General features: G+C 50.2%; 2 protein-coding genes across 2 annotated transcripts; both read left to right on the forward strand.

The window, feature by feature from the left end:
* Nucleotides 1–306: 306 nt before the first annotated feature.
* KVR01_000769 (uncharacterized protein) lies at nt 307–6,139 on the forward strand. Its single transcript, XM_044788946.1, has 2 exons — nt 307–1,322; nt 1,592–6,139. The coding sequence occupies exon 2, from the start codon at nt 1,839–1,841 to the stop codon at nt 5,520–5,522; it is 3,684 nt and encodes a 1,227-aa protein (XP_044650718.1). The 5' UTR covers nt 307–1,322; nt 1,592–1,838; the 3' UTR covers nt 5,523–6,139.
* Nucleotides 6,140–7,978: 1,839 nt separating this feature from the next.
* Nucleotides 7,979–11,624, forward strand: KVR01_000281 (uncharacterized protein). The gene is made up of 2 exons (XM_044782608.1): nt 7,979–8,120; nt 8,289–11,624. The coding sequence occupies exons 1-2, from the start codon at nt 8,058–8,060 to the stop codon at nt 9,057–9,059; spliced, it is 834 nt and encodes a 277-aa protein (XP_044650230.1). The 5' UTR covers nt 7,979–8,057; the 3' UTR covers nt 9,060–11,624.
* The last annotated feature ends 45 nt before the right edge of the window (nt 11,625–11,669 follow it).

Here is an 11,669-nt window from a genome sequence, read left to right on the forward strand (position 1 = left end):
GCACCCTCCCCCCGGTGCTTGCGTACCTGCGCTACTCCTGTGGGGAGTTGCAGGGTGGATGCCACTGGGTCGCATGGGACTTCCCGAGCACTACCGCCCACACCACGCAGGTACTATGATACTCTGTTACTACGGAGTACATAGTATAGCACCAATGTCCTGCCTCCTGCCGTGGCTGGCTGGCTGGCTGGCTGCACGGCTTTAACCCCCCTGCCCCCTGCCCCCTGCCCCCCTGCCGCTCTGACACCCAAGCAGCCCAAGTGGTCCTTTCCCCTCGCAGTTAAGTCAACTTAAGTACAAGCCCCCTGTCCAGCCCCACAGCGTTCCCCGAGCCACTCACGTCGACGTCTTCCCAAGTGGCAATCCAATGTCCGGTCGCGCCTGCATCTACTCATTTTTCGATTGTCAATCTCTCAGTCTCTGTCAATCTCCCCCGGCCCGCGTCTTGTTGTACTTTGTCTCTTGTTCCCCTTCGTCCCCAAGTCCCTTTTGGTCAGTGGGAAATCCCCTGACCTCGTCCCTCTTTTTGTCCTTGTTCGTGCTGCCTTCGTGACACCCGTGTGTTCGTTGTCCGCCTTCGAATCCCAGCCTTTTGTTTTCGTCCGTGCGACTTGTCAGTCCAGGTTACTGCTTGCCGCTGCCATTCTCTCCTCCCTCCTTCCAGGCGACCACACGACCGCGACCAAGACCCAAGATCCAAGACGCAAGACCACATCCCCAGACAGACTTTCTTGGGATTCTCCTCAACTGGCCCAGTCACAGACCCTCGTTTCTCAGTCATCTTTGCGGACCACCGACTCCAGACGAAATTCCTCTTCCGAATCAGAGTATCGGGTCCGATCTTGTCACCGCACGGCAACCGAGACAATCTTTCTCATGCCCCACGCCAGACCAACCAACGACAGCCCGTCCTGACGCCTCTCTGGCATGTGAGCGTTCCAGCTGGTGAACTCACCAATCTCCATTCTTCACGGCCGCGCATTTCACTGCCGCACGACAACACGTCTCTTCTTGTCGCCAGCCTGGATCGTCGACGACCACCGGCCCCTTCTTGCGTCTCAGGCGTGTGCAGAACGTCGCCAAACTCGCCACCTCTTCCACCAATCACCAGCACAACCAGACTATTTCCATTCGGGACTCAGCCCTGCTGGATCACATAGGGCCACTGATCCTACCGTCTTATTATCATCCTGTCCATATTTCTTCTGCTGGTTGTTGCAAGGGTCCGCACTCTGACGCCAATCGCTCCTGTGCGCACCGTCCTGTCAAACCAGGTTCCCTCCTGCTCTTTTGAAACGCATCCGACACCGGCTACGCACAAGGTGAGCAAACACCCACAGCGCACAAATCCCCACGTTTTAGCCTTGGCCCCACGCATACATCCTATGGTGACAGGAAGGATGGTGCTTGCTGGCCTTCCCGTGCCTGATGACAAGATGTGCGCGGAATTGGGCACCTCCTGCTAGGCCTCGGTCAGCCTGTACGGACAGCTACAATTTCAGCTCGGCTGTTTGTCTGGCTCCTTTTCTGCCCTTCTGTTTTCAAAACATTCAATTAATCCGCTTATTTTGCTGATGCTCTGTCGTTCCAGCTGACCATTTCGCACGGTCGCAGTTCGTCGGATTACATATCTAGACTTTATCTTCGTCTGAAATCCAGTCCCACTACCGCTCCCGAGAGGCTAACCGGCGCATTCCTTACTACCACTCTGCGATGCGAAGCTCGCATTGATGGAAGCCACATCTTGAAGACGAGAGTCTTTTGTCCATCGTTAGCCCATAAGGCACCAAAGCACCTCTCAACAACTGCCGTTGACCGAGCAAACCACAACATCCACGATGAACCGATTCAAGACCAAGAAGAGAGCCAAGGATGACGCGGCATCCGCTCGCCCGTCTCTCGAGTCCGAGTCCTCTTTCTCTCTCTTCGGACGGAAAAAGAAGTCACATGAGCAGGAGGAAAAGAAGGAGATCGACCTGGCAACCGCACTGCCCTCGAGTGACGATTTCCGCACGAGTCTACTCATGTCAGGGCTCTCTGCTCGCTTTTCGATGCTCCGAGAACAAGATGATCCAAGCACCAAGATAGGCAAGGCTAGCGACGATAGTGTCTTGCTACCCAAGCGACACTCGAGGATGAACGATTTCAACTTTGGCAACGGAGCAGGCCTCGGTGACATTGCTGAGGTTGAATCTATCAAGGCACCACCATTCCTGCGGACTGACTCCACCGCCTCTGAGGAGTCTGGCTCAGTGCTGAGTAGGGCACGACCCACAGAGGGTAATGTCATGTTCGGAGGCAGACAGAAGGTTTACAAGATTGCAGTCGGATCTTCGTCATCTAGGAATCTGAGTGACGGCATGAGTGGCAGAGCCCTGTACGACAACGATGTTTCCATGTCTGCGTTCCAGAAGTGGAGACAGGCTACGAAAGATCAGGAACAAGACAACGAGCCTCTTGGCGAGGCAGAAAGTGACGAGTTGAGGCCAGCAGAGGACTCCTCATTCGCGATGAGGGCAGAATCTCCGCTCCCCCAGGGCTATAACAAGAAGCGCGAGACATCATCGACGACTTCTTCTACTCCTTCCGTTGGGCGCAACTCGACAGCTGCCACTTCCATAATCTCCCAGCCTACCACAACCCACTCCCAACAAACAACGGCAGCGTCCTCAACAACCTCCACGCCCGCTCTGGAGCGACATGTCACTCGGACAAGGAGGCTTTACGAACAAGGCCTGACACAGGATCTCCAAGAACAGCAGCACTCGGTCCTGTCGAGGGTCGACACCCTCACTCGCCGGCCGGCAGGGGGGCGAACTCCTGACCTGGCACAAAACTCACCCTCTCCGACCATGCATTCGTTTTCAGACCGCTTCGGCGAGCGTCGGACCATCCTGTCCAAGACTAGTGCCCCAAACTTGAGGTCCATGAGCCCACCGACCACCGGATCCTCGATTGGCACCCTAGATCTCAACACGAAAGCGATCAACGCCATCGACACAAAGACGTCTTTCCTGGCGTCACCGCCACTTAGCCCCCCAATCAGCGATCACAGCGCAAGTGATCAAACAAACCTATCCATCCAACCCAAGGATGTTGGCAAGGCAACTGCCATGGGTGTCTTCCAGAGACCATCCCAGCCATATGACGACTCCCGGTATGCGGAGAGACAGCTTCAATTGAAGCAAGGCAGAGAAACTCCAACCCAGCGCTCCCGGAAGGACTCAAGCACATCATTTACCTACTCTCGTTCTCAGTCAGTAGCGTCCAACCGCCAGCCGGAGTCGGATTCCAAGCCAATTACCCTCTCAACCCAAGAGGAGGGTTTGGCAGAGAGCTCACCCCGAAATGATCCCGTCGAGTCGCCTATACTGAATGATCTCGTTCATCAACCATCGTACTCGCCACATGTCAGGGTACAACGACCAGCCGATCAAGTTCACCCAGCTCTGCGAAGCTCTGCCGCCCCAACGCCACTCTCCATCCCACAGCTATCCAACGACTTGCAATCGCCTCCAACTAGCAGCACCGATCTGCTTAACGTCAAATCCAAGCCAGTATTATTAGGTGACTCGCCAACGTTGGGTCCGAACTCGGGACTCGGCGGCTTGGTTCGACAGCACCTGCGGACCGAAAGCGATGTATCCTCCATTTTCGGAGCCCAGGACAACGGGGAGTCTGTCGCTGTTCCACTGAAAAACCCGTGGGAGGACCAAGACTGGATCGCATCTGCCAGCAAGGAAAGCGAGCGCGACCTCCATGTGCTACCCAATCCCCCAGCGCACAGTGAGGAACAGTCCAAGGCCACCGATCATACGAAGCTAGACAGTCTCTCAGGATCACCACGCTCACCAGACGAGGAAGACGAATTCGCGAATCAGCTTGCGAATGCACGACGCCGCGTGAGGGAAAAGCTGACGTCTTTTGTTGAGACTGACAACACTCTGTCCTTGTCACCACAGTCGCCATCAGAGCCAGCTAGGGATCTGCCTCCGCCAACGTCCCGCTCCAACCCACTGGGAATTCTTCGGGGCAAGGGTAGTCGGGGCTCACTAATTGATAGGGGACGGGATGCCACATCCAGGTCGAACAAAGTCAACGGACCAGGCCCCGTGTCCCTGCCAACCCCGCCGAGCTCTGTCAAACAGGAATTCGACGAGCACGATCGCAGGACGCCAATCGAGATAAAGGAACATCCCGATGAAGAAGTCGAGGACGCGGAGCACAAGGAGGAAGCCAACGCTCACCCTGGCCTTCGTGCCTTCAGACAGGCGCGGCGAGAACTGCAGAAGCGCAAAGAACTCGAGGCCCTGGCAAGACATCCGACTCAACAACCCCGACAAGGAACAAGCTCACCTGCATCAGAGAAGGGCACACGCGAGCTGAGACGTACGCCCAGTAGGGAGCTTCAGCCGGCTTGGTCTGGACAGCAGCGCAAGGTCAGTGATGACTCAAACGTAGGGACGCCGCAAGCACCTCCTCGGTCACAGTCAAGAACTGCAAGAGACCGAAGCGGCTCTGAAGACAGCGCCGGTCAGAGCCGATCGAGGAGCCGACCGACGCAGCGGTCCAGACAAAACACCGTGTCGAACGAAGACCAGAGGCTCAATGCTGCAACAACTGGCAGACCCAAGCTTCGCTCGCCTGGTCTGCCAGGTACTGATATCAGACGGTCGCCTCACATGCCCCCGCTGAGGGCGGCTGCGGGCGGTCCCCAGTCTGTTAATCCAGGGCCATTCCTTGACAGGACAAACTCTGGAACTAATCTGAGAGCTCTCCCGCTCCGGACGGGTAATGAGCCCTTGTCTGCAGGTGCTTCGCCGTTGTCGCCACGAGGCGCACCGTTCGAGCAACCTCGTGGCGCGTTCACGTCCAACGAGGCCAATGGATCAGCACCGGCGACACCGACATACGCGCCCCCTCGAAGGCCCTCGATTGCACATCCGAGCACAACAACGAGCACACTCACGGATTCAATGAAGAGAGTTATCAACAAGAGCGACATCTCTGAACCAACATTCATCATGTCAACCAGTCGAGTTCCAACCATGTCTGTTACAGATGCTCGTGAAGCCGAGGCGCGGTCTAGAAGCCAGTCTAGGTCGAGATCAGACAGCAATGCTGGGGGTGGCTCGCCACCACCACTGCCACCTGTCAACCCCCGACGCAAGCGCGAGAGCTCTCGGACACGGACTATTATAAACGGGTTGATAGGTCGCAATATCACCGAAGGAGATGACGCTGCTCACAGCATGAGCACGCCTCATTTGCCGCTGGCAAGACCGCCAGTGGCCCCCTTCGCGGACTCGTCTGTTGAAGACAGGAAGAGTGCGTTCTCGGTCAGCGATGATGAGAAGCCAGCGCCTCGGAAGTTGTTGAGAAAAGCCAGCTCCGAGATTAAGCTGGACGCTCGCGCCAGCGGCGCCCCACCTCAGGTTGCGATCGGGCCACCAGCGGGAAGGGCCGTGATCACGTCCACTATGCGGGGACCGGCACCAAACATGCCCGGGGGAATGTTCTGAGATGATTAGCTGCAGCCTGTCCACACAGCTACGTTCCCTAATACAATAACAGAAGAAAAAAGCAGAAGAAATGCTTACGAGCGCGAGCGAGACAAATCGAGTGAGCCAGGGTCGCCACTCGTGATTCACAAATGGAAAAAAAAAAATCACCGATATCTTCGGCATGGCATGGGTTGGCGTCGATCTTTGCTTTACATAAAGGGGGGCCTTCGGGGCTGAGATACCTATTTGTATACTGCGTTATGGCACATCTTAGCCTTGATATTCCGTTTCCTTACTTTCATTCACGGACACTTGGTGTGTTGTAATGGACCGGTTGGTATGGGTTTCGAGAAGCACTCAGTCGGACACACGCGAGGAGCGACGATGATATTTGTATCTGACCGGTTCCAGACCATCTCGTCAGCTGAAGGCAGTGAGTGTCACATCACAGCCTTACAGGTGAGGCGAGAGACGCGAGGAACTGCATATTGAGGGCACCGTGTTCTTTTATCCTCATTGCTTCGGACAAGCGGCCAAGAGCCCGTCGGGCCATGGGCTTGGTCAAGGCGAAGATGGAGATAATACTTAGTTAGTAGTTAGTTGCTCGGCACATGAATCCAGGGAATTTGTGCAAATCAAGGTCGCTGGGGGTGTCCAATCTTGCTCAGATTCCAATGTTGATCGATCATTGCCTTGCAGTCAACATGTAGGCTGTGAGAATAAAGATAGTCTGATTCTTTGCTGATGTCGGACTTGTGAAATTGGATTGGTTAACCGCTGATCGGTCTCGCTGACCATTATGCCGATGGGAATTAGCCCATGCAATACGGGCAGTCGCTCCGAATCACACTCGGCGCCTAGCTTCTGGCCTCAAGCTCAACCAAAGTTTAGATGCGCAAAGGGTACCCGGGGGTCAGACCTTCGGTTGCCCCCTACGCCTCCCGGCGTAGGGGGTGCCAAAACCCCCGTACGGCTAAAACCCCTACACACTTAAGAAGAATAAAACACTATATTTAAATTAGTCTAACTTACTTAAATAAAAATAATATAATATAAAAAAAATAGTTTTATAAACCTTATTTTTTAAAGAATTTAAATAAAATAGATATAAAATTTTAGGGTTAGGGTTTAACTAGATTTTATTACTTTTTTATATTTATATTATTATAAATATTAACTTTAATTAATTTTATATAAATATAAAAATATATTATTATAATCTTTATAAGATAAAGAATATTTATAAAATAATAAAGAAAATTTAAAATTATAATTTTATAATAAACTTTTAAAATAAATATATTATATTATTTTTATATATTATTTTAATTTATTATTTAATATTAAATTAAAATAAATAATTTTATATTAATATAAAAATATTTTATTATAATTTTATAATATAATAAGTATTTATAAAATAATTAAAAAATTAAAGTTAAAGTTTTATAGTAAATTTTAAAAGACTATATTATATTATTTTTATATATTTCTTTTATTTATTATTTAATATTAAATTAAAATAAATAGTTTTAAAAATTAAAGTAATTTAAAAATAAACTTTCTTTAAACTTAATTTTATTATATAATTTATAATATAACTTTAATAAATAAATATATTAATTTTAAATATATTTATTAATTAATTTAATTTTAAAATTAATTTATTATATTTTATAATTTTAATTAATAAAAATAAATATAAAATAATTAATATAAATATAAAATAATATTATATATATAAATATATTATATATATATAAATATATTATATATATAAGTATATTATATATATATAATTAAATTTATAAAATAATTTATAAAATAAAGTTTTATTATATTTATTTAATAAATACTTTTAATTTTAATATATAATAAATAAATAGTTTATTTAATAAATAAATTTATTAATTTATAATTAACTTTAATTTTAAAATAAAATAATAAAATAAAATATTAATATTTAAATTATTAAATAAAATTATTAAATATATTATTAAATAACATTAATAAATAAAATTAATAAATAGAATTAATAAATAAAATTAATAAATAAAATTAATAAATAAAATTATTATTTTATTTACTTTATTTATTTTCTTTACTTTATATACTTTATATAAATTATAAAACCTAACCTTAAAGTTTATTTCTTATTTTATAAATATTCCTTATTTTATAAGGATTATAATAATATATTTTTTATATTTATATAAAATTAATTAAAGTTAATATTTATAATAATATAAATATAAAAAAGTAATAAAATCTAGTTAAACCCTAACCTTAAAATTTTATACCTATTTTATTGAAATTCCTTAAAAAATAAGGTTTATAAAACTATTTTTTTTATATTATATTATTTTTATTTAAGTAAGTTAGACTAATTTAAGTATAGTGTTTTATTCTTTTTAAGTGTGTGGGGGTTTTGGCTGTGCGGGGGTTTTGGCACCCATTGCGCCAGTAGTGGGTTCCTTGGAGCGACAGCGAACCCACGGGTATCTAGCGAAAACAAGAATCGACCCTCACCCCATCCCCACAGTGCTCTCCATAATGGCCGCAGCGGCTTTCATACGCCCCTATAAGCCTTCAGACTTTGCCGCAACCGCGCACATCGTGAGTAGCCACCACCCACTCTTTCCACATGTGCACTTACCCAACCTCATGCAACTTGCGCCCCTCTGCCAATCCCGTCCTCCCATTCCCCTCCCCTTCCCTCCACACACCCACACCCACACCCAACCACCACGGGCTGAATAACCAACAACCCCCAAAAAAAAACAGTGCCGAGCAACCCTTCCCCCGAGCCTGGCCGACTCCGAGGCCGCCGTCCGCCTCGCGCCGTACGTCTGGACACACCAGTACACGCTGCTCTCGCCGGGTACGTGCCTCGTGCTCGACGACGGGGCCGGCGCCGCGGTGGGGTACGTGATCGGGTGCCCGGACGTGTTTGTGTTTGCGAGGGGGTACGGGCGGTACGTGGACGAGGTGCTGCTCCAGCCCGCAGCCTTGGACGGCCACGGTGGTGGTGGTGGTGGTGGTGGTGGTGGGCCCGCCGCGGCGGTCCCCGCGCCCCGGCAGCTCGACCGCCTGGCCCCGTGGCTTGTCACCGGCGGTACGGCGGCTGGGGATGTGGTGCGTGAGGACGGGCTGGAGGGTCCGGGGCCGGCCGTCATCAACGAGGAGTGCCTCGCGCAGCTGGCGCATAGCCCGCGGTTTCTGCTTTTCGGGGACGGCGGCGGGGACGGATCCGGGGCCAGGGGCGCGCTTGTGGGGCGGTTCCGGGCTACGATGCATATCGACCTGTTGGAGGGGTGGCAGGGCAAGGGGTGGGGGCGCAAGATGATCGGGGAGTTTGTGGCGAGCGTGAAGGACGCGTGTGCTGCCAGTGCTGCTGCTGTCCGGGAGGGCGGGTTGGATTGTGGGGAGGGGGTGCATATTGGTGTTGGGTGGGAGAACAAGAAGGTTGTCCCTTTCTACGAGAAGGCTGGTTTCAAGGTTTATGAGGATTGCTACGAGGAGGGTGAGACTATTTGGATGGTGTATGAGTTTTGAATGGGGAGGGTACCTAGGCATTGGAGGTTGAGCGATGCTGTCGGTTTCTTTTCTTGGGAGTCTTTTGTATACGTCCAAAGCACCTTATTCAAAGCCTTACGAAAACAGTTGCCTGGACAGCTACGTGTACTGGGAAATGAGTACGAGGCTCTCAGAGGACTTTCCTGTCCTTCATCCATAAGCCCCTCTCGGGAACACTCATCTATAGTAAATATACAAAGGTCTGAGAGGGTGGACTCAAAAAGCGAAATTCCCCTTGTAAGTCTCCTGCCCAAATCCTTTCTGAGCTGCTGTCTTTTGGTCGAAGCAGACGTAGTCTGGATTTTTGCACAAAGACACGTCAACGGTATCCTCCTTTCTTACACCGCCCTGTGTTCAAGTTGTTGTCGTACTCGCGGGCCTCCCGCGGAAATTACGAGGCTGATTTTGACGGGAGAGCTCGCCCATGTGTTACTTGCTAGTGATGGTGACAATACTTATCTGACTGAAAAAAGAATCCGTTGGCCAGACCCAGTGACACGCCTTTTATTTCAGTCACACTGAATCCCCAAATGTTCATTGCTGGCATACAGACGCCGCTGGTGTCGGTAATACAGTTTGTTTTCGACCGCGACACGAGCGTGTTTGTCCCAGAAAGTGGGACGTCGTCCAGGTCCAGTGACAGCAAATACCCCATTATATATATTGTGGCCGCTTCTGTCCCGAACAGAGTCGACGGCCTCCTGTGGTTCATCACATCAGCCTTGTCCAGTTTAGAACATCCACAACTCCTTGGTCAAAGACACACAAAATAACGATCACATGCGAACATGAGCGGCCCAACACAGATCTGCCCAGACTGTGGACTCGTCCACAACGGCGAACACGTCTTTTGTCCCTTCTTCAAGGGCAAGGCCAAGCATCATCCGTATCCACCCTTGTCACCGAGGCCCCAGCAGTCCAGCCAAGGGAAGAGACAGGGCCCATATGATGGCAGGACGTCCCAGAACCAGCGCCAGAAGAGGCCGAAGGAGTGGGAATTAGCAAGGTGAAAGAGAATCTTAGATTAAGGATGTCCAGGAAGCAAGTGCCATATGTCGGGATAGCATGTAGTGGGTACCTACCTAGGTAGGTAGCTAGCGATGGATGTCTGGATAGCCAACATTCAATGAGATCAAAGTGTGAACGAATCACAATCTTTGCCGCTGTGACTTTTCCTTTGCCGCACCTCGTGTCAGGCTTCTCTGCTCACCCAAGTAGTAGTATACTACTCACCAGTATCAGCTGTAGTATCATAATACAGACATCTGTACGATCCCTTGATTCCGATTCGTATCAGCAGCAACTAGCCAACTAGCCTACAGAGACGTGGCATTCGAAACTACATGAATCAAGGTAGGCCCGAATCACAGTCGCAATATGGAAGCTTATGGACGCTTTCCTCCGCAAGGCCCAATCGGCAGCGCCGTTGGGTGCAAGGTACACGCGGGCGACTGCAGCACCGGGCGGGACCAATGTCGCGCCGGAGCCAAGCCGGCGCCCTGACGGGCTTGGGACGAAGGAAAAGCCGGCCCTGGGCCGGAAGGGAACGCCCCGAAGTCGACAGATGATCCCATCAACGAGAACTCGCGCCGACCCGGCGAGGCAACCCTTACTTACTGGGAACTTTACGGAACGGATCGTCCCGTCCTGGTTGATGGGCCCTCGGGACGCGACTGAGGGTGGCGAGAATGGCCCGCTCATTCGATGGCCTAGGGTTTTATCCAGAGTCAACGGAAAGAGAAGAAAGCCCGCAGACAAGTGTGGAAATTGCTTGACGACGGCAATTCATGCCCATCAGCCGAACGACACGACGTATCGGGCCTTCTCGCCGCATAGGGCCGCATAGGCGGCATAGACGTTTAACTTCCGGGTGCCACTTATTCTCCCCGGGCGGCCTGCACACGCTCGGCCAGAGTCGAAACCTGGCGAGTCGAAAGCGAACTTTATCGTTGCCGCGCCGTGATGCAGGTACATGTTCTGCAGGTAGGAAAGTTTCCTCAGGATGGCGCGAATGTTACGACCTTCTGAAGTCGTTGTAGGTTCGGGATGGTGCGTGGTGTTAGATATGATATCGGCTGAAGTCGGGCGCGAGGTGTGTTTCAGTGATAATGCTACAGAAGGGAGCCGATTCGTTCTGCCGGGGTGCCGTGCACCGGGTGAGCGGAGTGAAGAGGGCGAGCAGGGGGCAGAGGCCTGGACGCCTAGAGTCGGGGAGAGATGATCGACATATGGGGCAGTTTGTCAAGAACTGTGATCGTGATGTCAGATAGGGAATATCTCGGGTGGGAGGTGGATGACCTGGCCTGCCTGGCTAGCCTGGCTTGCGTGGATGAGAACAGCGGCCGCGACTTCAAGACGAGACGAAACTTGGCAATGCAGCCGTGACAAGCTGGGACTGGGTCAGGGCGACATGAGTGGCCATGTCGCCATTGCAGCTTGCAGGATTGCGTCCCGGTTCTCTGGCTCAGCTCTGGGCAGCTTGGCGGTGGTTCGCGTGGCCCAGACGACTGTGTCTCGTGCTCTACTTACACCCAGCTTCCCCAGCAACTTGTCTACCCAGGTACTCAGCTGTCCGTTGTCCGCAGGGTA

This window comes from Diaporthe batatas (genome assembly GCF_019321695.1).
Source record: "Diaporthe batatas strain CRI 302-4 chromosome Unknown Contig00001, whole genome shotgun sequence".
Taxonomy (NCBI): Eukaryota; Fungi; Ascomycota; class Sordariomycetes; order Diaporthales; family Diaporthaceae; genus Diaporthe; species Diaporthe batatas.